At 37.7% G+C, this 23,883-nt stretch overlaps 1 protein-coding gene across 1 annotated transcript in view; it reads left to right on the top strand.

Moving 5' to 3' along the window:
- The window catches only part of MICU1 (mitochondrial calcium uptake 1), a 247,185-nt gene that overhangs the window by 46,378 nt on the left and 176,924 nt on the right, over window positions 1-23,883 (top strand). Inside the window, exon 3 of the mRNA XM_073878854.1 lies at window positions 5,365-5,526. Coding sequence (XP_073734955.1) covers window positions 5,366-5,526 — 161 coding nt within the window. The 5' untranslated portion in view covers window position 5,365. The remainder of the gene's footprint in view (window positions 1-5,364; window positions 5,527-23,883) is intronic.

Genomic DNA, 23,883 nt, shown 5'->3' on the forward strand with positions numbered 1-23,883 from the left:
AGTATTGCCAGTAAGTGTGTTTTCAAACTTTTGGATTTTTTTTTTTTAAGATTTTATTTATTTATTTGAGAGAGAGAATGAGAGATAGAGAGCATGAGAGGGAAGAGGGTCAGAGGGAGAAGCAGACTCCCTGCTGAGCAGGGAGCCCGATGTGGGATTCGATCCCGGGACTCCAGGATCATGACCTGAGCCGAAGGCAGTTGCTTAACCAACTGAGCCACCCAGGCATCCCAAACTTTTGGATTTTTTGCCAGCTTGATGAGTGAAAAGCAGTATCTCAGTAGAGTTTTAATATGCATTCTCTTATTATTAATGAGATTAAGTATCTTTTCATAGTTCTCAGAGCCATTTTTACTTCTTTTTCCAACTGTTTTTTAATTTCTTTAGCCAAGTTTCTGTTGGTTTATGAAATAATTTAATAATATTTTATTGGGGCGCCTGGGTGGCTCAGTTGGTTAAGTGACTGCCTTCGGCTCAGGTCATGATCCCAGGGTCCTGGGATCGACTCCCGCATTGGGCTCCCTGCTCTGCGGGGAGCCTGCTTCTCCCTCTGCCTCTCTCTCTCTCTCTCTCTCTCTCTCTCTCTCTGACTCTCATGGATAAATAAATAAAAGATTTAAAAAAAAAAAACCCTAAAGCTCAATTAGGCAATTCTCATTTTATCAGATTCTTCCTTAAGAAAGAGTAAGCTTCCTTTGTGCACCGCTGTTTAGTACTAGAGTTGAGATTAGGTCATTGGTCATTGGCTTCCTATTTCATTTCACTTTCTACCATCTGCTACTTAGTGTTGTTATTGTTTTAATCTCTTTCTCCTTTCTTCCATATCTCCTTCACACTTACATATTGATGTGTGTTGGACAGTGATATCTGATGGTTTTGTCTCTTTGGATATTTTATTTTATTTCTGGTTTCTGTATTTATCGTGTAGGCACTTATCACCCAATATTTTAGGTTATTAATTGCCTTCTGGCTGTACTCACTACTGCCATTAGCTCTCTCTGCCTTTGTTCTTTGCAATTTATTCTATTCACTACTGGTAAGTAGGCATTCTTCCAGAAAATACTTTAATCACGTTCTTTTCCATGTACTAGTTTCCTGTTGTACACATGACCAGAATCCTCAGTCCAGAATTCAGATGACCTTCTCAAGTGATTATAGTTTACCTGTTAGATCATAGGTGTGTTTATACTTTTTACTGAAAAATGGGTTTATTACATTGGTGAACATATGCCTATTTATGAGATGTCTATTATTTGGACATATGTGTATTTATGGAGAATATCTGATTAATTGTGAATTTATCTTACAGTCTTACACACTCCTTGCCTGTTCCAACTTTTGAACTGGTTATGTTATTTGCCTTTCACACTGAAAATTTCTGAGTGCTCTTTTCTTTCTGTTGTCAGTGATGAATAATGTTTTCTCCGGATACATGTTTTATTTTTTATTTATTTTTTTAAAAAAGATTTTATTTATTTATTTGCTAGAGAGAGTGAGAGTACAAGCAGGGGGAGGGGCAGAGGCACAGGGAGAAGCAGACTCCCTGCTGAGCAGGGAGCCCGATGCGGGACTCCATCCCAGGACGCTGGGATCATGACCCGAGCTGAAAGCAGCTGCTTAACTGACTGAGCCACCCAGGCGTCCCTCCAGATACATGTTTTAGTTGTACTCATTTTTATTATAAGGAGAAAGATTTATTTGATCTGAAGAGAAACCAGAGTATTCATTTTTATGATAGACAAAAGCAATGCTATGTATCTGAATGCACTGTGGGTTTGGAAAATGTTATTTTATTTTTATTTATTTATTTTTAAAGATATTTATTTATTTGACAGAGAGAGACACAGCGAGACACAGAATACAAGCATGGGGGTGGGAGAGGGAGAAGCAGGCTTCCCGCCTGTCAGGGAGCCCGATGTGGAGCTTGATCCCAGGACCCTGGGACCATGACCTAAGCTGAAGGCAGATGCTTAACGACTGAGCCACCCAGGCACCCCTGGAAAATGTTATTTTAAAAAGTGAATCAGGGGGTGCGTGGGTGGCTCAGTCATTAGGGGTCTGCCTTTGGCTCAGGTCATGATCCCAGGGTCCTAGGATCGAGCCCAGCATCGGGCTCCCTGCTCCATGGGAAACCTGCTTCTCCCTTTTCCACTCCCCCTGCTTGTGTTCCCTCTCTCACTGTGTTTCTCTCTGTCAAATAAATAAAAATCTTAAAAAAAAAAAAAGTGGATCAGTTGTTGATAGGCAGGAAGAAAATATAGTGGACATTCTCCTTGATGCTGTATTTTGGTAGAATATGTGCAGTAAAATGAGTGATTTCTGCGGTTGGGGAAGGGTGTAAGAATTGTGTTGCTGCAGCTTAGGTCATAGGAAGTAGGAGAGAAAAATAATTCTTTTCCCACTTTGTCCATAAGAGCAGGATTTAGCTCCAACTTTGAAATTGGGCCTAGGTTGAATGAAGAAGGCTAGGGGAAAGGTTTATTTAAGAGATTATAGGTATAGGGTGCCTGGGTGGCTCAGTTGGTTAAGCGACTGCCTTCGGCTCAGGTCATGATCCTGGAGTCCCCGGATCAAGTCCCGCATCGGGCTCCCTGCTCAGCAGGGAGTCTGCTTCTCCCTCTGACCCTCCCCCCTCTCATGTGCTCTCTCTCTCTCTCAGTCTCTCTCTCAAATAAATAAAATCTTTAAAAAAAAAAAGAGATTATAGGTATAGGTCCCAGAGAAGAGTTAGTAACTGGCTCCATGATCTTAAGAGACAGCTAAGTAATCTAACTTGATTTGAACCCAAGTGGTAAAAAACATACTTTTCTTAGTATATTGGGTCTTAGAAGTATACTTAAATGTTAGGAGCTAGTACCTGTGTGATTTGTACCTTTACCTTCATGTGAAAGTACATTACATAGTTAAATATTTTAGATACCTATAATGTAACGGGCCCCATACTAGACCGTATGTTTATGATGAGGAAAAAAATAATTTTAGTGAGAGCCAAGTAGGGAAGGCAAACTTACATATGAACAAATGTATTAATTGCCATAGGAAGATATGTATAAATTCCAAGATAATTTAAATTAGGAAGCAGTGTACTGTGCTTGGAGACAATCAGAGGGGAGGAGAATGAATACTTTATGTGATTTGAATGAATTGCCACTATAAAAAGTCGTATAACCAGGAGGAAATGCCCCTTTCTCTTTCAGTCTGCCTGTTGGAATAAAAGAATGAAGACTATACTCTGGCCTCAAGATACTGTCTAGAGGAAAAAATCATTTTCTCTCAATTCTCTGTATAGAGGTGCCAGAACTGATCCTGTCTTTTGGGTTGTCCATGAAATTTCTTTGACTTGATCAAAATTTTATACCATTCTGAGTCTCAGAACTAAACAAAAGCCTTTGCTGACTAATCTAGCCCTGGTGTTTAAAATTTTTTTTAATTCTCTAATATCTGTACCCTAATATTTTTATACTTCTTCAAGATACCAGCTTAGAAACGTATCATTTGAAAATGTTTCATGTGTATCTTGGCTAATTAGAATGTAAAATTCTTTTTGGCTCTTTAGGTATTACATAGGGCTGAATAGTATGAACTTAAAACATTTTTGTTGAAGGGCACCTGGGTGGCTCAGTCGTTAAGCATCTGCCTTCAGCTCAGGTCATGATCGAGCCTCGCATTGGGCTCCCTGCTCAGCGGGAAGCCTGCTTCTCCCTCTCCCACTCCCCTTGCTTGTGTTCCCTCTCTAGCTGTCTCTCTCTTTGTCAAATAAATAAATAAAATCTTTAAAAACAAAACATTTTTGTTGAATGAGAACTTCTCAGTAATTCTCTTATATGCTGAATTAGTTAGCTTTTGCTGTGGCAGTAAACAAACCCCGATTTTAGTGGCTTATAATCATAAACATTTATTTCTCACTAGCATTCTGTAGGTTGGTTGTGCTCAGCTGGCTCAGCTGATCTTCACAGTGCCTGGCTCCAGCCTGAGATATGCTCGTTTTTGAACCCAGGTTGAAGGATCATGTCTATCCTGGGCATGATCTTCTCTTCATAGAGTGTAGGAGCACAAGAAAGCTAACAGCAATACTTCTTAAAAGTGCTTTGTGGAACTGGCCACATTCTTTTGGTCAAAGCAAGGTTAATGGCAATATCCAAAATAAAGAGTGTGGAAAATTGTATTTGCCTATGGGATGGGGGATGGGAGAGTGAATGTTTTTTGAACAATAATATGACCTAATACAGATATTTCTGAGTTAAACAATGAGAGGAACAGGTGAGGTTATAAGTATGAAACTAAAGAATTTAGTGGGTAGGAGGCCTTCCAAGATTTAATTAATGAAATGAAAAAGATTTAATTAAAACTTAAATTACTTAATTAAAACTTAAATTACTTTAACAAAAACAGTATCATCACAAGGTAGGGGGGCAGCAAAGTGTCCTAGAACCTGTCCAGAACCTGGGTTCTCATGTTAGTCCATTTATTTTAGATTCTGGATCTTCTTCTGGCCGCATACTCTAGAGCAAGTCACTGTATCTCAGTTCCCACATCTTCAAAATGGTTGTGCCATTTATAAATCTGTTGCTTTGCAATTCTAAATTCCTCCTTCATTGTCCTTTTTGTGATACTGGAAATTTCTCTCTTGCCACCTTTTTTTAAGGTTTGTCAGTAGAAGGGCTAGAGGGAGACTAGAGAAAGAAGAAGTTTTTCTTCCTGATTCTTGTATGCGCTGTAGAACACAGTGGTCATTAGAATTTGGGACACCCTGGGGCTCTCAAGCCGTAGGTAGTTTCAGCAGCAGTACTCCCAAATGCAGTTTCCCAGGGAGTTCTATACTCTGACATCTCCCCATGGGTACTTTCCTCAGTTCCACTGGAATGTTAAATTCTCCTACTAGATGACTTCTGATGACCTGGCACTTTAGTAAATTTCTCACATATCCATGGCCGTGTCCTCACCACCGGCCTGTATCTCAGCCCTGTTGAGAATGGCCCCTTTACAGATTTATTCCTCTCCTATTGTTCTGCCTCAGCCTTTGAAATAGTAGCTGCTCCCTACATCTGTTATCTCTTTAACCCTTAGTGTTTTACCCCTGTTATAATTAATAATGCTTTACTTAAACTTTTCCTGTTCAAATTATCATGTTGTTTTTTTGTCTTCTAATTGTACTTTGATATATCAGGTTTATAAGTAGTAGTTTTTTCATACAGTTGTTCTGAGGATTAAATTGGATACTATATGATATTGCAAAGTGTTTAGTGTCTGCCATTGAGTAAGTCCGTAATGTTTGTTGGTGACGTTGATACTGTCATCTTCATCATTTCATCCTCATTGCTGTCACCACTAGTTAGGAGTAACATTTTTATTTTTTATCCACAGAATGTTTCGTCTTAACTCCCTTTCTGCACTAGCAGAACTGGCTGTGGGCTCTCGATGTTACCATGGAGGATCACAGCCCACCCAGATGAGGCGACGACTAGTGATGGTGGCTTTCCTGGGAGCATCTGCAGTGACTGCAAGTACCGGTCTCCTGTGGAAGAGGCGAGTGTTCGCTGAGGATCCTCTTCCTGCACGTGCTTTCATTTTTCTAGTTGTCTCTGCTCTCTCAAAGGATTACATTGATTTCTGGCTTAACTTTGTACCATAATTTCTTGGCCAAATCATTTGGCGTTGATAATATGTGTCTATGAGATAAGATGTTTCAAAGAATTCAGCAATTGTGTTAAAGCAACAAATAGGAAATATTCTGCTTCAAGGTCTGCCTGTCTCCTCTGCTGAGCTATTTAAATAAATAAATAATATATAATAGTAAATGAATGAATTTAATAATTTACCAATCTAGCATGTACAGTTCACTGGTTTTTAGTATATTTACAAAGTTGTGCAGCCATCGCCACTATCTGTTTCCAAAAATTTCCGTCACTCCATAAAGAAACTCTATGCCATTTAGCAGTTATATCCTGCTTTATCCATCCCTCCTGACCCTAAGCAACCACTGATCTACTTTCTGTCAATAAACCGTAAAATGGGGATAATGATAACACCTATCTCAAAGGGTAGTTACGAAGATTGAATGAGTTATTGGGTTTTTAATTTTTATTTATTTATTTTTATTTTTTAAAGATTTTATTTATTTTTTGACAGCACGAGAGAGCACGAGCAGGGGGAGCAGGAGGAGAGGGAGAAGCAGGCTCCCCGATCCCAGGACCCCGGGACCATGACCTGAGCTAATGGCAGATCCTTAACCATCTGAGCCACCCAGGCGCCCCAAGGGTTTTTTTAAAAAAGCATTTTGCTTTATTTAATTTAATTTTATTTTTTTAAAAGATTATTTATTTATTTATTTTTGAGAGAGAGAGAGAGAATGAGAGAGAGAGAAAGCACATGGGGGGGAGGGTCAGAGGGAGAAGCAGACTCCCTGCTGAGCAGGGAGCCTGATGCGGGACTCGATCCAGGGACTCCAGGATCATGACCTGAGCCGAAGGCAGTCGCTTAACCAACTGAGCCACCCAGGCGCCCTGCTTTATTTAATTTTAAAGTGGGCTCTTCATCTCACAATTCTGAGGTCAAGAGTTGTACATTCTACCAACTGAGCCAGCCAGGTGTCCCGAGTTATTATATGTTAAATGCTTAAAAAAGTGCCTGGCACTTAACTTTGTAAATAAAAAACATTTATGGAGAAAGTACTTGGCACATAGTAAGCTATCGATAAATGTTAACTATTATTACTGGATATAATATGAAGATGAGAAGTGAAGAAAGGAGATAGAGTACTAACAAAAAAAGACTGGGTGTCCAAGAAAAGTTGGAGTTGTGATATAAAAGATCCTGTATGCCATGCCAAGAAGTTGCGATTTTAATCTCTAGGCAATGATGAGTTAAGAGGTTTTGAAGCAAGAGACTGATCACAGACAAGTTTGAGGAGAGATTAATACAGTGACAGCAGTGGAATAAACTGGAATGGGAAGAAGCTACTGACACTAATACTAGTTCGAGGTGATGATGGGGATACTGGAATCTTAGAAAGGAGTACGTGAGTTTAGAAAAATTTCCAGGTAAAATGGCCAGGAAGAGAGACAGAAAAATCTAGACTGTGGGACACAGAAGAAGGAAGATAGGCAGAAGAAGGAAAGGAGGAATAGGAAATGCACCCTTTGTCCCTTTCCCTGTGACACATAGTAAATGCTTAGTAATTTCTTCAGGGATGCTTTCCTACAGTGGAATTAGAGGACCCCATGCAGGTGCATGTAGCACTGTCTTTGGCTTCGTCTGAAATCAAAGATGACAATAGCTGTACCTGAAGAAATTGAGAAGTTGTTTGATGATTTGAATGTTTAAGAAGTTACTACTCTTTCTTTCTCTGAGTCACTTTGTTTATATTACTCAGGTTAAATGCTGATGAACAAGTTTAGGTTATTTTACTTTTATTAACTTAATGAAGTTTTCATGTAATATTACTCCCAAAAAAAGAATAAGAAGTTAATTAGGAGTGTTATGTGGAGGAAACATTCCTATATTTGTTGTAATTTTTAAACCCCAAAACATCCAAAAGCAGAAAATCTACATATTGACAGTGTGTTCCCAATATGAGACTTCTTCTAATACATATACTTTTATTACAGATTCTAATTTCATGAATGTTTCAAAATCATAAATACACCAAGTGCCAAGATTTTAGTGCTCAAAGATTGTTAGGTTTGTGCCTTTGCTGTGCCATTTAAGAAGTTCTAATGAGATAACTATAATTATTCTCAAGTTTTAAAATAAAAAATAAGGGTGCCTGGGTGGCTCAGATGGTTGAGCGTCTGCCTTCGGCTCAGGTCATGATCCCAGAGTCCTGGGATCGAGTACCGCATCGGGCTCCCTGCTCCTTGGGAGCCTGCTTCTCCCTCTGCCTCTCTCTTGCTCTCTCTCTCTGTGTCTCTCATGAATAAATAAATAAAATCTTAAAAAAAATAAAATAAAATAAAAAATAAAACTCAAGATCAATAGCAAAAGCTGTCTAAAATGATTGTGAATTATCTTGTCAGAGAATGCAGGCATAGAGTTTGCCATTTAATTTTATATCTTTTTTCCATCCTCTTTTAAGAAATTGTGAAATGAGCAGAAATAAAATGTTTTCCTAAGAAGCAAGATTTAAAGTTCTTTTTGAAAGGGGGCAGGATATAATTTTAAACTTAAAAATTTTTTAATTTATGAACTTTAAATTTTAAAACTTTAAATTTCATAAATTTAAATTACAAAGAATATGATCTAAAAACTAATACAGAAGTAAAGAAAAAAAAATTTTTTTTCCATCCCCAATCCCTGTTCCTGAACAAAAAATAATAACGATACAATACAATAATGTAGTTTTGAATTATATAGGTAAATAACAAAGAATACAATTTGGAATGTTTGCCTTCAAAGTGAGTATGTTCTGGGATATATATGTGTGTATAGACCAGGTATACTACCTAAATCCATTAACGTAAATTAAGTATGATCCTCAGAAACCATATTACAATACTGCTAGAGAAGGACCATTTGTCATTTTACTTTTTTTTTTTTTACTTCCTCAGTCTCAAGAAAGATACTGAGATACAGTGGTAAGGATTCAAGGTTTGAAGTCTGAGTATGTGGGTTTAAATTGGCTATATAATCTATCTAATACCATTCTTGTACAGCCTTAAGTACTTCCTTCACTAGGGGTTCTTATCTGCTGGAGATAGGTTCTATCAGCTTTTGTCTAGAAATGTCTTTATTTTGCCTTCACTTTTGAAGGATATTTTCACTGGATATAGAATTCTAGGTTGACTCTTCTTTCTAGCACTTTAAGGCTGTCATTCTACTGTCTTCAGTTTTGATTTTGTTTTGTTTTGTTCCAGCATGGTATCCTCATTATATTCTAGTATTCTTTTTTTTTTTTTTAATTGTGGTAAGGTATACGTAGTATCAGATTTACCATTTTAACCATTTTTTAAGTTATTAACATTAACTACATTCACAGTGTTGTGCGACCATCACCACATTCATCTCTAGAATTTTTTCATCATCTCAGACTGAAACTCTGGACCCATTAAACAGTAACCCCCCAGCCACTTCTCCCCCTATCCGTGGATATTCTGCTTTCTCACTTTATGAATTTGACTATTCTAATACCTGTAACTGACTGAGCCACCCAGGTGTGCCAGGCATGTGACTCTTGATCTCAGGGTTGTGAGTTCTAGCCCCACATTGGGTGTAGAGATTACTTAAAATTAAAAAAAAAAAAAAATAGAAGCACCATTTAGAAAATACTGTTAATTGGAGGCTCTGGAAAGATGGCAGCATAGGAAAATCCTGAACTTACACACTTCCCTAAACATACCAAATCTGTGGCTACATATGGATGATTTCCCTCTGCAAAAGATCTGAAAACTATAGGAACTGCTCTCCACAACAGAGAATATAAGGACCACATCAAGATGGGTAGGAGAAGCAGAGAGAGACACAGTCCTACAAAAAAACCCCACCCCCTGAATGGCAACATTTCAATAGAGAGGGAATTTCACCAGGCAGTGCTTCTCCCAGAGGAGGGAGGAGTTGGTGCCCCACATTGGGCACCCTGGCACCTGGGATCTGTACTGAAGAGACAAGCCTGAGAGTATTTGTCTTGCAAAACCAATGGGTTTGACATCCAGAAAATTCTGTAGGAAACTGAGATACCCTTCTCAGAGGGCTCATATGCAGTCTTGCTTGCCCTGAGACCCAGAAAAAAAACAGCGACAAACAGAAACAAACTTGTCAAACAGTTTGAAAAGGACTTGCCAGTGACTCACAAACAGAAGGCATATAACAGGTGTGGAGGTCCTTCCTGAGGAGCAAGGGATTCAAGCCCTGCATTGGGCACTCCCTGCACCACCCCTGCACTGGAAAGACAAGCCTCCATTTTGTCTAGCTTTGAAAATCAGCAGGGTTTAACTCTAGGAAAGGTGGAAGGCCATAGGAAACCAAAACTCTGTTCTTAAAAGGCCCATCGACAGTCTGACTCACTCTGAGATCCAGCATATTGGAAGCAGTTTCAAAAGCACCTGGGCCATATATGAGGGTTTATTTACTAATTGTAGGGCTTGTGCCAGAAGGGCAGGGTTGTGTAGGAACTTTTTCCAGGAATGGAACTGCTAGCAGCCACCGTGTCTTTTGCCTTCCTTCAGCCTGGCTGGCCCAGTGAAGGTGCCGGTTCCGACACTCTCCATTTATACTGCTGGCACTGCTTACCAGCTGTCCTGGCATTTCCCTGTGGACTGACCTGTCGTGGCAGGCACTCCTCCAACGCAACTCCTCCCCTGCCTCAGCTGATAGGCAGTCTCAGTGAGGACCACTGTCCCTCCAAAGTGACTCCTTGGGAGAGTTGGGGGGTCAGCCCTGCCCATGAGCACACCTGTGACAGTTGCAGCCAGGCGTTGCAGATAGCCACACCAGGTGCTGACCCCACCTACTAGACACCCACAGCAGCTGCCGCCTGGCCTCTAAGCTGCTAGGCTGGAGTCAGCCTTCATCCACCAGTGCAACCAGGGCAGTTGCAGCCCAATCACAATAAAAGGGTGCCCACAGTCTGTATACGCTGCCCATTGTTGGGAGGGCTTTTAGAATGTATTGGACCTTAAAGAACCAGCAACTTAAAATAGACTGCTATATATATGAACCTCATAATAATGTAACCACAACCCAAAAACCTATGATAGATACACAAAAAATAAAAAGAATCCAAGCATCACACTAAAGAAAGTCATCAAATCACAAGGGAAGAGAGCAAGAGAAGAACCACAAAAGCAACCAGAAAACAACAGAATCGCACTAAGTGCGTACCTATCAATAATTACTTTACGTGTAAATGGATTAAATGCTCCAATCAAAAGACATAGGGGGGATTGAATGGATTCATCTATATGCTGCCTAGAGGAGTCTCACTTCAGACCTCAAGACACATACAAATTGAAAGTAAAGGTTGGAAGAAGGTGTTCTGTGCAAATGAAAGTGGAAAAAGAAAAGCCAGGGTAGCAATACTTAGACAAAATAGACTTTAAAACAAAGATTGTAATAAAAGACAAGGAAGGGCATTAGATAATGATAACCGGATCAATCCAACAAGAGGTTATAAAGGTTGCAAATACCTGTGCATCCAACATAGGACTTTAACACCAACATCACTGCAGAAACTCTCTAGATAAAATCAGTAAGGAAACAGTGGTTTTGACCAACACATTAGACCAGATGGACTTAATAGGTATATACAGAACATTCCATCCCAAAACAACAGAATTCTTTCCAAGTGCACATGAAACATTCTCCAGAATAGATCACATGTTAGGACACAAAGCAAGTCTCAATAATTTAAGATTGAAATCACATCAAGCATCTTTTCCAATCACAGCAATATGAAACTAGAAATCAATTACAAGAAAAAAAAATGGAAAAAACACAAATGCGTGGAGCCTACAGCATGCTACTAAACAACCAATGAATCAATGAAGAAATCAAAGAGGAAATTTAAAAATACCTCAAGATAAACGAAAATGGAAAGACAACATTCCAAAATCTTTGGGATGCAGCAAAAGCAGTTTTGAGAGGTTTTTAGTGACAGGCCTACACCAAGGAACAAGAAAAATGTCAAACAAATCTAATGTTATACATAAAAGAACAAGAAAAGGAGAACAAAGTCCAAAACTGGTAGAGGAAGGAGATAATGAAAATCAGAGCAGAAATAAACAAAATAGAGACTAAAAAACAGTAGAAAAGATCAATGAAAATAAGAGGTTCTTCAAAAAGAATGAAATTGATAAACCTTTAGGCAGATTCATTAAGAAAAAGAGGACTTAACATCAGGAATGAAAGAAGTTACTGCTGACACCATGGAAATACGAAATATTAGAAGAAACTACTATGAAAAATTAACATGCCAACAACTTGGACAACCTACAGGAAATACTAGATAAATTCTTAAAAACAAAAAATATTCCAAGACTGAATCAGGAAAAAATAGAAAATCTGAAAGAACAATTACTGGTAATGAAATTGAATCACTAATTATAATAATAATAAAACCTCCCAAGAAACCAAAGTCTAGGACCAGATGGCATCACAGGTGAATTATACAAAACATTCAAAGAAGAGTTAATACCTTTCCTTCTCAAACTATTCCAAAAATTGAAGAGGAAGGAACACTTCCGAATTTATTCTATGAGGCCATCACTTCCCTGATAGCAAAACAAAAGTCCCTACAGAAAAAGAAAATTACAGGCCAATATGTACCTCATATAACTGGAAGCATACAATATTTGTCCTTTTATATTTTGCATATTTAGTGTAATGTCCTCAAGTTTCATCCATATTGTAGCATGTCAGAATTTCCTTTTTTTAAAAGGCTGAATAATATTCCATTGTGTGTGTGTAGTCTATCTGGACTGTTGTAACAAATACCACAAACTGAGGAGCTTATAAACAAACATTTCTTATAGTTCTAGAGGCTTAGAAGTCCAAAATCATGGCACTGGCAGATTCAGTGTGTGGTGAGTATCAGCTTACTAATGGCTTTCTTGCCACTGTAACTCTTCATGGCAGAAGGGTGCAGGGGAGATTACTTAGCCTTTTTTTTTTTTTTTTTTTTTAAGAGAGACTTTTTTTTTTAAGATTTATTTATTTATTTGAGAGAGAGAGAGAATGAGAGAGAGAGAGTACCTGAGAGGGGGGAGGGTCAGAGGGAGAAGCAGGCTCCTTTGCCGAGCAGGGAGCCCGATGTGGGACTCGATCCCGGGACTCCGGGATCATGACCTGAGCCGAAGGCAGTCGCTTAACCAACTGAGCCACCCAGGCGCCCAGCCTTTTTTTTTTTTAATAAGTGCACTAATCCCATGAGGATAGAGCCCTCATGACCTAATCACCTCCTAAAGGCACCACTTTCTGATACCGTCACCTTAGGTGTTAAGTTTATAACATATGAATTTTGGGGGGACACATTCAGGCCATAGCACTGTGAATACCATGTTTTGTTTATCAGTTCATCTGTTGATGGACATCTGAGTTCCTACTACCTTTTGGCTGTTGTGAATAATGCTGTTGTATAAGTATTTGTTCAAGTTCCTGCTTTCATTTTTTGGGGGTACATGCCCAGAAGTGGTATTGCTGATCCCATAATAGTCCTCTTTCTGAATTTTTGAGGAATCTTTATACTTTTTTCCATAGCAGCTGCATTTTACTTGCCCCCTAACAGTGCATAGGAGTTCCAATTTATATCCTATGGGTATAGAGGGAATATACTCCAATATAATAAAAACCATATATGACAATCCCATATGTAATATCATACTCAGTGGTAGAAAACTGAAAGCTTTTCCTCTAAGATGAGGAAAAACACAAGCATGCTCATCCTTGCCACTCTTATTCAACATAGTATTGGAAGTCCTAACCAGAGCACTTAGGCAAGAAAAAGAAATAAAAGGCATCAAAATCAGAAAGGAAGAAGTGAAACTTTCTATTTGTACATGACATATTATAAATAGAAACCCTAAACACTCCACCAAAGTAACTATTAAAACTAATAAATAAATTCAGTAAAGTTACAAACTGAATATACAAAACTTTATTGCATTTCTGTACACTAACTGAACAATCTGGAAAAGAAATAAAGAAAACAATTCCATTTACAGTTGCATCAAAAAGAATAAAATACCTATTAATAAATTTAACCAGTAAGTGAAAGACACATACACTGAGCACTATAACATATTGATGAATGAAAAATGGGAAGATATTCTGTGTTAATTGATTGAAAAGTTAATATTGTTAAAATGTCCATACTACTCAAATCAATTTACAGATTTATTGTAATCCCTATCAGAATTCTAATGCATTTTTCATAGAAATAGGGGGGAAAGTCCTAAAATATGTATAGAACACAAAAGACCATGAATAGCTAAAGCAGTCCTGAGAAAGAAGAGCAAAGCTGAAGGGAGCAAATCCTACGTCCTGATTTCAAACTATATGACAGAGCTGTATTAATGAAAACAGTATGATACTGGCTTAAAAACACACATAGGCCAATAGAATAGACTAGAGATCCCAGAAATAAACTCCTGCATATGTGATCAATTAATATTTCACTGGGATCCAAAAATACTCAATGGGAAAATGATAGTCTCTTCAATAAATAGTATTGGGAAAACTGGATAACCACTGCAGAAGAAGGAAATTCGACCTCTATCTTACCCCATTTATAAAAAATAATTCAGATGGGTTAAATACTTTAACATAAGACCCCAAACTGCAAACTCCTAGAAGAAAACTTAGTGGGGGGAAAAAAAGAAAATAAAACTTAGGGGAAAAGCTCCTTGACGTTGGTCTTGGAACTGTTTTTTGGATAACAAAAGGACAAGCAACAAAAGCAAAATCAGCAAGTGGGACTACATTAAATTAAAAAGCTTGTGCACAGCAAAGGAAACAGTGAACAAAAGGACAACTTATGGAATGGGGAGAAAATATTTGCATACCATATGTCAGTTAAGAGGTTAATATCCAAAATATATAAATAATTCAGACAACTCAGAAGTTGTATGAATGACATTGGTTTGGGAACTATTTTTTGGGTAACAGAAGGACAAGCAACCAAAGCAAAATCAGGAAGTGGGAGTACATTAAGTTAAATGTAAAAAACAGATGATCTGATTAAAAAATAGAGGACCTGAATAGACATTTTTCCAAAGAAGACATCCAGATGGCCAACAGGTGCATGAAAAGGTGCTCAATATCACTAATCATGAGGGAAATGCAAATCAGAACCACAAAGAGGTATCACTTCATAGCTATTAGAATGGTTATTCTCAAAATGATAAGACTGAACAATTGGTATAGATGTGGAGAAATAGGAATCCTTGTGTACTGTTGATGGGAATGTAAACTGATGCAACCACTATGGAAAACAACATTGAGGTTTTTCAGGAAATATCACCCAACCTTCCTACTTCTTGGATACATATCCCAAGGAAATGAGAACAGGATCTTGAAGTGATATCTGCACTCCCATGTTTAATTCAGAATTATTCACAATAGCCAAGATATGGAGATGACATAAGTGTCCTTCAACAGATGAATGCATAAAGATGATGTGCTGTATGCACACACATACACACGCAACTCATAAATATTATTCAGCTATGGAAAGAAGGAAGTCCTGCCATTTGCATCTACATTGATGGACCTGGACGGCATTCTGCTACTGAGATAAATCAGACACAGAAAGATAAACTGTATGGTGTCACTTGCATGTGATATCTCAAAAACCTGAACTCATAGAAACGGGTATTAAAATGGTGATTACCAGAGGCTGGTGGTTGGGGAATTGGGGAGTTGTTGGTCAGAGTACAAACTGCAGTCAGAATATAAATATGTTCTCGAGTCCAATGCACAGCATTGTGATTATAGTTAATAATACAGTATTGTATACTTGAAAATTGCTAAGAGACTAGATAGATTTTAAATGTTCTCACTCAAAAAATGTGGTAATTGTGTGATGTAATAGAGGTTTTAGCTATTGCAATGGTGGCAGCCAGATTGATACACCTAAGTGTATCAAATTAATACATTGTACACCTTAAACTTATAAAATGTTATCATCAGTTATATCTCAATAAAAAACTGCTTTGAAAATATACTTTTATGTAAAATATACTTTCAGGTAAGGGTAAAGAAACTAATTATAATCATAATTATAGAAATGAGTCCGCAAAGCTTGCAAAGATCTTCTGGAAAAGACCTTACTAATTTGTGGACTCCTCTAGTTGATGGCCAGTATAAAAAGTAAGGATAAACTAAAAAAATGTGTGGGTTTTTTTTTTTTTTAAGATTTTAATTATTTGAGAGAGAGAGTGAGCATGAGCGGGGGGAAAGGCAGAGGGTAGGGGAGAACAGACTCCTCCCTGAGCAGGGAGCCTGATGTGGGGCTCAGTCCAAGGACCCCAGGATCATGACCTGAACGGAAGGCAGACGCTAAACTGACTGAGCCCACCTAGGCGCCCCCAAAATGCGTTATTTTTTAAAAGTACAAAACAAGTTAACTTCAGTCACATACAAATATTCTGTACTTTTATTCCTTCCTTTCTCACTCTTTATGGTACTGATGTCACAAGTTATATCTTTTATACTGTGTATCCATTAACATGTTTTTTAGTTAAGGTGGTTTTTTTTTAATATTTGATCTTTGAACTTCTGTTACAGAATTTAAAGAGATCGACACATCATCATTATAGGACAACTGTATTCCGTATTTGTGTATATATTTGCCTTCACCAGTGAGCTTTATACGTTATATGCTTTCATGTTGCAGTATAGTTTATTTTAATTTGAAGGACTCCCTTTAGCTTTTTTTTTTTTTTTTTTTGGTAATGCAGGTTTAGTGGTGTGAACTTCTTCAGCATTGTTTATCTGGGAACATCTTTCTCCATTTCTAAAGGACAGTTTCACCAAATATAGTATGTTTGGCAATTTTTTCTTTCAGCACTTTCCATATTTCATCCTATTTCTTTATGGCCTACAAGGTCTTATAGTTTTATGGGTTCCCCTTGTACATGATGAGTCAGTTTTCTTCTGCTGCTTTAAAAATTCTCCCTTAGTCTTTGACTTTTGGCAATTTGATTATAATGTGTCTTAGTGTGGCTTTCTTTGGGTTCCTCCTCTCAGAAATCTCTTGAACTTCTTCAGTCTTGATGTCCATTAACTTCCCCAAATTTGGGTTTTCAAGTTTTTTGCCATATTTTCTTTAAATAAACTTTTTACCCCTTTTTTCTCTTTCTTCTCCTTCATGCATGTAGTGGGTTTCCGTAAGTCCCTTAGGCTTTTTCTTTTGTGTTTTGTTCCTCTGACTGGATAATGTCAAATGATCTGTCTTTGAATTTACCTTTGAGTTTATATTCTGCTTCATCAAGTCTGCTTTTGAGCCACCCTAGTGAATTTTTCAGCTCTGTAATTGCACTCATCAGCTCCAGAATTTGCTTTTTTTTAAAAAAAAAATCTCTCTTGGTAGTAATTTTTTTAATGCAGTGCTTTTTTGAGCTTATAGAGCATCTTTATGATGGGTATTTTGAATCCTTTTTTCAAGTAATAAATATTTCTATTTCTTTAGGATCCATTTCTGGAGATTATTTTGTTCTGTTTGGGCCACATTTCTCTTTCTTCGTACATCTTGCAACTTTATGTTAAGAGTCACATTTTTAAAGAATCAACCACATATCCCAGTCTTTATAGACTGGCTTCATACAGAGGAAAACCCTCAGAATCAGCCCAGTTACAGATTCTGGTGCCTCTGAAGCTTTTTTGGGAGAGGTTACAGCTTCTCTGGGTCTGTGTAGGCAGTTACTCAATTGCAAAAGCTTGCCGATTTCTGTTTGAAAAGCTTTTCATCTCTTGTTCCCTCTGGTGTTTATCTGCAGCGCTGCAAGTTCTCTAGCGCAAGCCACCTACTGTCTCTTCTCATCAGCTTCCGGGCAGGCAAAGTATGCCACCTCCCCATTCCCACCCCAAGTCAGGTAAGGCACATACCAGTCTTTCAGGCAGCCTTCTGAAAAACTAGAACACCAGACACACCTTCCACTTCTTAGCCCCCCCTCCTGAGGGAGAAGACATGTTTTGCGTCTTTTCCTAATTGTGCCACGCTGTGCCAACTCCACAAACCACCTCCCACTTTTCTTTTTTCTTATCCACCCTCAGGAATGCAAACTATGCCACCTTCTGTCAGCGCTCCAAGTGAGGTGAACAGAAACCAGTCCCTGGAGCAGCCCTCTGAATAGTTCAAATGTTGAACACCTTTCCATTCTCATTCCTCCCTGTAGGAGATGCTGAGCTGTGCCTGCCTGGGCGGTAGGGGCTGACATGGGTAAAATGAAATTGTTCTTCTTATCCATTTCATTGTGTCTTTTTTGGCATTGTGTCTTTCCTGGTGTACTGCAACTTCTTAACTGGATTTGGGGAATCTCATAAAGGTATTTTGATGTGTACGTTGTTGTTAAATCAGTGTTGCTGTGGTGGACAAAGCCTGGGACGTCCATCTTACTGACATCTAATAATTCTTTATTAGATATTTTTCATTGTGTATGTTAACATTTTTGAGTGTCTGGATTTTTTTGTTTTCCTTTAAAAGTATTTTGCTTTTTGTATTAGTATATTGATTTTTGTATTGGCAGGCAGTTAATTTATTGAAGAATCTGATCATCCAGAGCTTGTTTTTAAGGTGTTTTGTTTTTGTTTTGTCAGCATGGTTTAGATAGAGTATCCTTTGCTCTAGGGCTAATTTAGCCCTACTAATAAGACATGGCCCGTCTGTTGTGTTTGCTAAATGCCTTGAGTGTTCAATGATTTTTCACAGCTTGAACATTTCCTCCTTGTGAGTTCTGGAAATTATTTGTCCTGTAGCTCTTTGGTAATTGTTCTTTGCCCAACATTGGATACTTTAATCCTAAGAATGTACTACTTCATATTAACTTAAGGGAGATCCCATTAGGTTCATGGAACCTTGTCTTTTTGTAACTTCCTCCTCTCCGGGCCTCTTCCCACCAATTCCTGCCACCTCGGCCTCTCCGCACTGTCATCTCTGTCTTCTCAATTTAGGATGGTCCCTCTATATTGCTTGGCATCCTGCTCCTGATCTGGAAAATGTCTCCAAATAGAACTTCAGGACAGTTATAGGCGTAATTTTTTTCAGAGATTTGCTGTCTATTGTTCAGTATCTGAAACTGTTTTATATATTTTGTTAAACTTTCTGTATTTTTCCTTACTCTGGGAAGGTGAGTCTCGTGTAGTTACTCCATTGTAGTTGAACACAGAAGTCTTCTTTCTGTGCATCGTTATATGTCATCGGTTTGATAATGTTTAAATCACTGTATTATTATATCATTACCACTCTTGGAAGTGTGCAACTCCTAAGGTGGCAAAAGTTGCAAGGATGTAATAGGGTGTAACCTACCATGAGCAGCATTCAGATTATCAGGGATATCAACCTATAAGTTTTTCAGAAGAAATTATGAATGCTGTTTAATTAATTGAACTGAATAAAATAGTGTGGTTAGGAGGGTTTCTGTTTTACCAGATGATATTGAATGTCTGTAGATTTTCTTTTCTAGAACATTAGGTTTTTGAGAAATCAGGTTATGAGTCACCCTTTCCAGGAGGCTTTTCCTGACCCTATTCTCTGTCCTTACGTGTTCTTTATCATTTGACATGTTTTCCGTATTTACTGTGACTCTCTTGAGGACAGAGACAGTCTTATTTATACTTATCTTAGCAACTAGTGGAGCTCCTACAGCATTTGAATGAAGAAATGAATGGATGCTGTCTCCTTTCTTTGTGAATAAATACCTTAGGTCTCCACTTTACCAGCCCCTTATCGTTTGGTTCCACAAACTCTTCAGAGGGAAATAAAACAGGGAAATGATCCAACCTTGATGAGTTGGGGTCAAAGTTGAAAGGAAATTTGAGCTTTGGTCAAAAGATTGCTTTTGAACCAGGTGGGGAAACCTACAGTGAGCTAGTTTCTTTTTATTTATTTATTTATTTATTTATTTACTTACTTACTTACATATAATATTTATTTCAGTGGTACAGGTCTGATTCATCAGTCTTACACAATTCACAGCGCTCACCATAGCACATACCCTCCCCAATGTCCATCACCCAGCCACCCCATCCGTCCCACCTCCCCACCACTCCAGCAACCCTCTTTTTGTTTCCTGAGATTTTAAGAGTCTCTTATGGTTTGTCTCCCTCTCTGGTTTCGTCTTGTTTCATTTTTCCCTCCCTTCCCCTATGATCCTCTGTCTTGTTTCTCAAATTCGTCCTATCAGTGAGATCATATGATAATTGTCTTTCTCTGATTGACTTATTTCGTTTAGCATAATACCCTCTAGTTCCATCCACATCTTTGCAAATGGCAAGATTTCTTTTTTTGTTGGCTGCATAATATTCCAGTGTGTGTGTGTGTGTGTGTGTGTGTGTGTGTGTGTACACACCACATCTTCTTGATCCATTCACCTGTTGATGGACATCTAGGCTCTTTCTATAGTTTGGCTACTGTGGACATTGCTGCTATAAACATTGGGGTGCATGTGCCCCTTCAGAAGTGAGTTAGTTTCTTGTTGCTTTTTAAAAATGTGTTTATTTTTAGGACTTAACCTTTAAAAAAAAACAGTATTTTTCTTGCTTACAATTCACATACTTCTTTGCATTTGTTAATATGCATAAAATATTATTTGCAAGTAAAGGAAGTAACTATTGGTTTATATCTTTGAATAGTCATGTGAAAGGAGTGCATTAAGAATTTTCTCATATTGCAGTATTTTAATCCCAGTGTATAGTTTTCTAATCCCTTTTCTGGTCAGTATAGATGAGGACTTTGATTTTTTGTTCCTTAATCAGCTATAGACACATTGCATACTTTGTCTGTGTAAGGCACTGGGTTGGGAACTCTGGATAATTAAAAGAATAGTGTCCAGTCTCTTCTTTTTTTTTTAAATTAGTTTTAATTAATTAATAATTATTCCAGTATAATTTATATACAGTGTTATATTAGTTTCATGTGTACAATATAGTGATTCAGCACTTCTCTATGTTACTCAGTGCTCATCACAATAAGTGGACTCTTAATCCCCTTTACCTATTTTACTCATCCCCCCACTTGCTTCCCCTCTGGCAACTACCGGTTTGTTCTCTATATTTAAGAGTCTGTTTTTTTGTTTTGTCTCTTTTTTCCTTTGTTCATTTGTTTTGTTTCTTAAATTCCACATATGAGTGAAATCATATGGCATTTGTCTTTCTCTGACTGATTTATTTCATTTAGCATTATACCCTTTATACCCTCTAAATCGATCCATATTGTTGCAAATGGCAAGATTTCATTCTTTTGTATTGCTGAGGAATATTCCTTTGTGTGTATGTGTGTTTATACACCACATCTCCCTTATCCATTCATCTATTGATGGGCATTTGGGTTTCCTCCATATTTTGGCTATTGCAAATGATGCTGCAATAAACATCGGGGTGCATCTATCATTTTAATTAGTATTTTCATATTCTTTGTGTAAATACCCAGTAGTGGACTTACTGGATCATATGGTAATTAGCTAGTTTTAACTTTCTGAGCAACCTCCGTGGTGTTTTCCACAGTGACTGCACCAGTTTGCATTCCCAGCAGTGCACATGGGTTCTTTTTTCTCCACACCTTACCAACATGAGCTGTTTTTTGTGTTTTTGATTTTAGCTATTCTGACAGGTGTGAGGTGATACCTCATTGTGGTTTTGATTTGCATTTCCCTGATGATTAGTGATGTTGAGCATCTTTTCATGTAACTCTTGGTTATCTGGGTGTCATCTTTGGAGAAATGTCTGTTCATGTCTTCTGCCCATTTCTTGAGTGGATTATTTGTTCTTTGGGTGTTGAGTTTGATAAGTTCTTTATAGATTTTGGATACTAGCCCTTTATCTGATGAGACATTTGCAAATATCTTCTCCCATTCTGTAGGTTGTCTTTTTGTTTGGTCGACTGTTTTCTTTGCTGTGCAAAAGCTTTTTATTTTTATATAGTGCTGGTAGTTACTGGGTTTTTTTTGCTTTTATTTCCCTTGCCTGAGGAGACATATCTAGAAAAATGTTGCTACAGCCTATGTCAAAGAAATTATTGCCTGTGTTCTCTTCTAGGATTTTTATGGTGCCAGATCTCACATTTAGATGTCTGATCCATTTCGAGTTTATTTTTGTATATAGTTTAAGTGCTTTTGTTTCGTTTTTTTGCATGGAACTGTCTAGTTTTCCCAGCACCAATTGATAAGATACTGCCTTTTTCCCATTGCATTTTCTTTTCTCCTTTGTTGTAAATTAATTGACCATATAATTGTGGGTTTATTGCCGGGCTCTTTATTCTGTTCTGTTGATCTTTGTGTCTGTTTTTGTGTCAGAACCGTACTTTTTTTTTTTTAGAACCATACTGTTTTGATTACCACAACTATGTAGTGTCTCTTCTTTTCCCCCCTTGGAGCCCAACAAGGGGTTTGAACTCATGACCCTGAGATCAAGACCTGAACTGAGATCAAGAGTTGGATGTTAAAAAAAAAAGTTGAATGCTTAACTGACTGAGGCGCCCAGGTGCCCCTGTAGTGTATCTTGAAATCTGGGATTATGATACCTCTAATTCTCTTCTTTTTCAAGATTGCTTAGGTTATTTGGGGTGTTTTGTGATTCCACACAGATTTTGGAATTATTTCTTGTAGTTCTGTGAAAAATACTGTTGGTATTTTGATAGGGATAGCGTTAAATCTGTAGATTGTCCTGGGAAGTATCGACGTTTTAGCAATATTCTTTCTCCCCATCCATGAACATGGAATATCTTTCCATTTGTTTGTTTCGTATTCAGTTTCTTTCATCATTGTTTTATACTTTGCAGAGTACAGGTCTTTCACCTCCTTGGTTAAGTTTATTCCTAGGTATTTTATTATGTTTGGTGCAATGGTAAATGGGATTGTTTTCTTAATTTCTTTTTCTGCTTCTTTATTATTAGTGTATAGAAATGCAACAGATTTCTGTATATTGATTTTATATCCTGCAACCTTACTGAACTCATTTATCAGCTCTAGAAATTTTTTGGTGGCGTCTTTAGACTTTTCTATATGTAGTGTTTTGTCACCTGCAATAATGATAACTTTACTTCTTTATTGCCACTTTGCATTCCTTTTATTTGTGATTGTGATTGTGATTTCTGATAGCCAGGATTTGCAGTACTATATTGAATAAAAGTGGTGAGAGTAGAATCCTTGTCTTGTTCCTAATCTTAGGGGAAAAGCTCTCAGTATTTTACTACTAAGTATGATGGTAGCTGTGGGTTTTTCATATATGGCTTTAGAAGAAGTTATGTTCCCTTTAAGCCTACTTTGTTGAAGGTTTTTATCATGAATTGATGTTGTAATTTGTTAAATGCTTTTTCTGCATCTATTGAAATGGTCATATGGTTTTTATCCTGTCTCTTGTTGATGTGAGGTATCATGTTGTTTGATTTGCAAATACTGAACTATCCTTGCACCCCAGGAATAAATCCCATTTGATTATGGTGAATGAGGTTTTGATGTATTGTTGGATTCGGTTTGTTAATATTTTGTTGAGGATTTTTGTGTTTATGTTCATTGAGATAATGGCCTGTAGTTCTCTATTTTTATAGTGTCTTTATCTGGTTTTGGTATCAGGGTAATCCTGGCCTCATAAAATGTATTTGGAAGCTTTCCTTCCTCTTATATTTTTGGAATATTTTGACAATAGGCTTTTTTTTTAAATTTTATTTATTTACTTGACAGAGACATAGAGCACAGATAGAGCGGCAGGCAGAGGGAGAGGCTCTCCACGGACCAGGGAGCCTGACGCGGGGCTCGATCCCAAGCACCTGGGATCATGACCTGAGCCGAAGTCAGACACTTAACTGACTGAGCCACCCAGGCGCCCCGAGAATAGGTTTTAACTCTTCTTTAAGTGTTGGATAGAATTCACCTGTGAAGCCATTTAGTCCTGCACTTTTGTTGTTTGGGAGCCTTTTGATTACAGATTCAATTTTGTTGCTGGTAATTGGTCTGTTCAAGTTTTCTATTTCTTCCTGATTTAGTTTTAGGAGGTTATATGTTTCTAGGAATTTATCCATTTCTTCTAGTTTTATCCAATTTGTTGGCACATAATTTTTCATAATATTCCCTTATAATCCTTTGTATTTCCCTAGTGTCAGTTGTTATTTCTCCTCTTTCATTTCTGATTGTGTTTCTTTGAGTTTTCTCTCTCTCTTTTTAATAAGTACTGCTAACGGTTTATCAATTTTGTTGATCTTCTCAAAGAACCAGCTTCTGGTTTCATTGATCTATTGGTTTT

The sequence above is a fragment of the Callorhinus ursinus genome, unplaced genomic scaffold (assembly GCF_003265705.2).
Source record: "Callorhinus ursinus isolate GAN/ISIS: 27379988/994484 unplaced genomic scaffold, GSC_fseal_2.0 scaffold31, whole genome shotgun sequence".
Taxonomy (NCBI): Eukaryota; Metazoa; Chordata; class Mammalia; order Carnivora; family Otariidae; genus Callorhinus; species Callorhinus ursinus.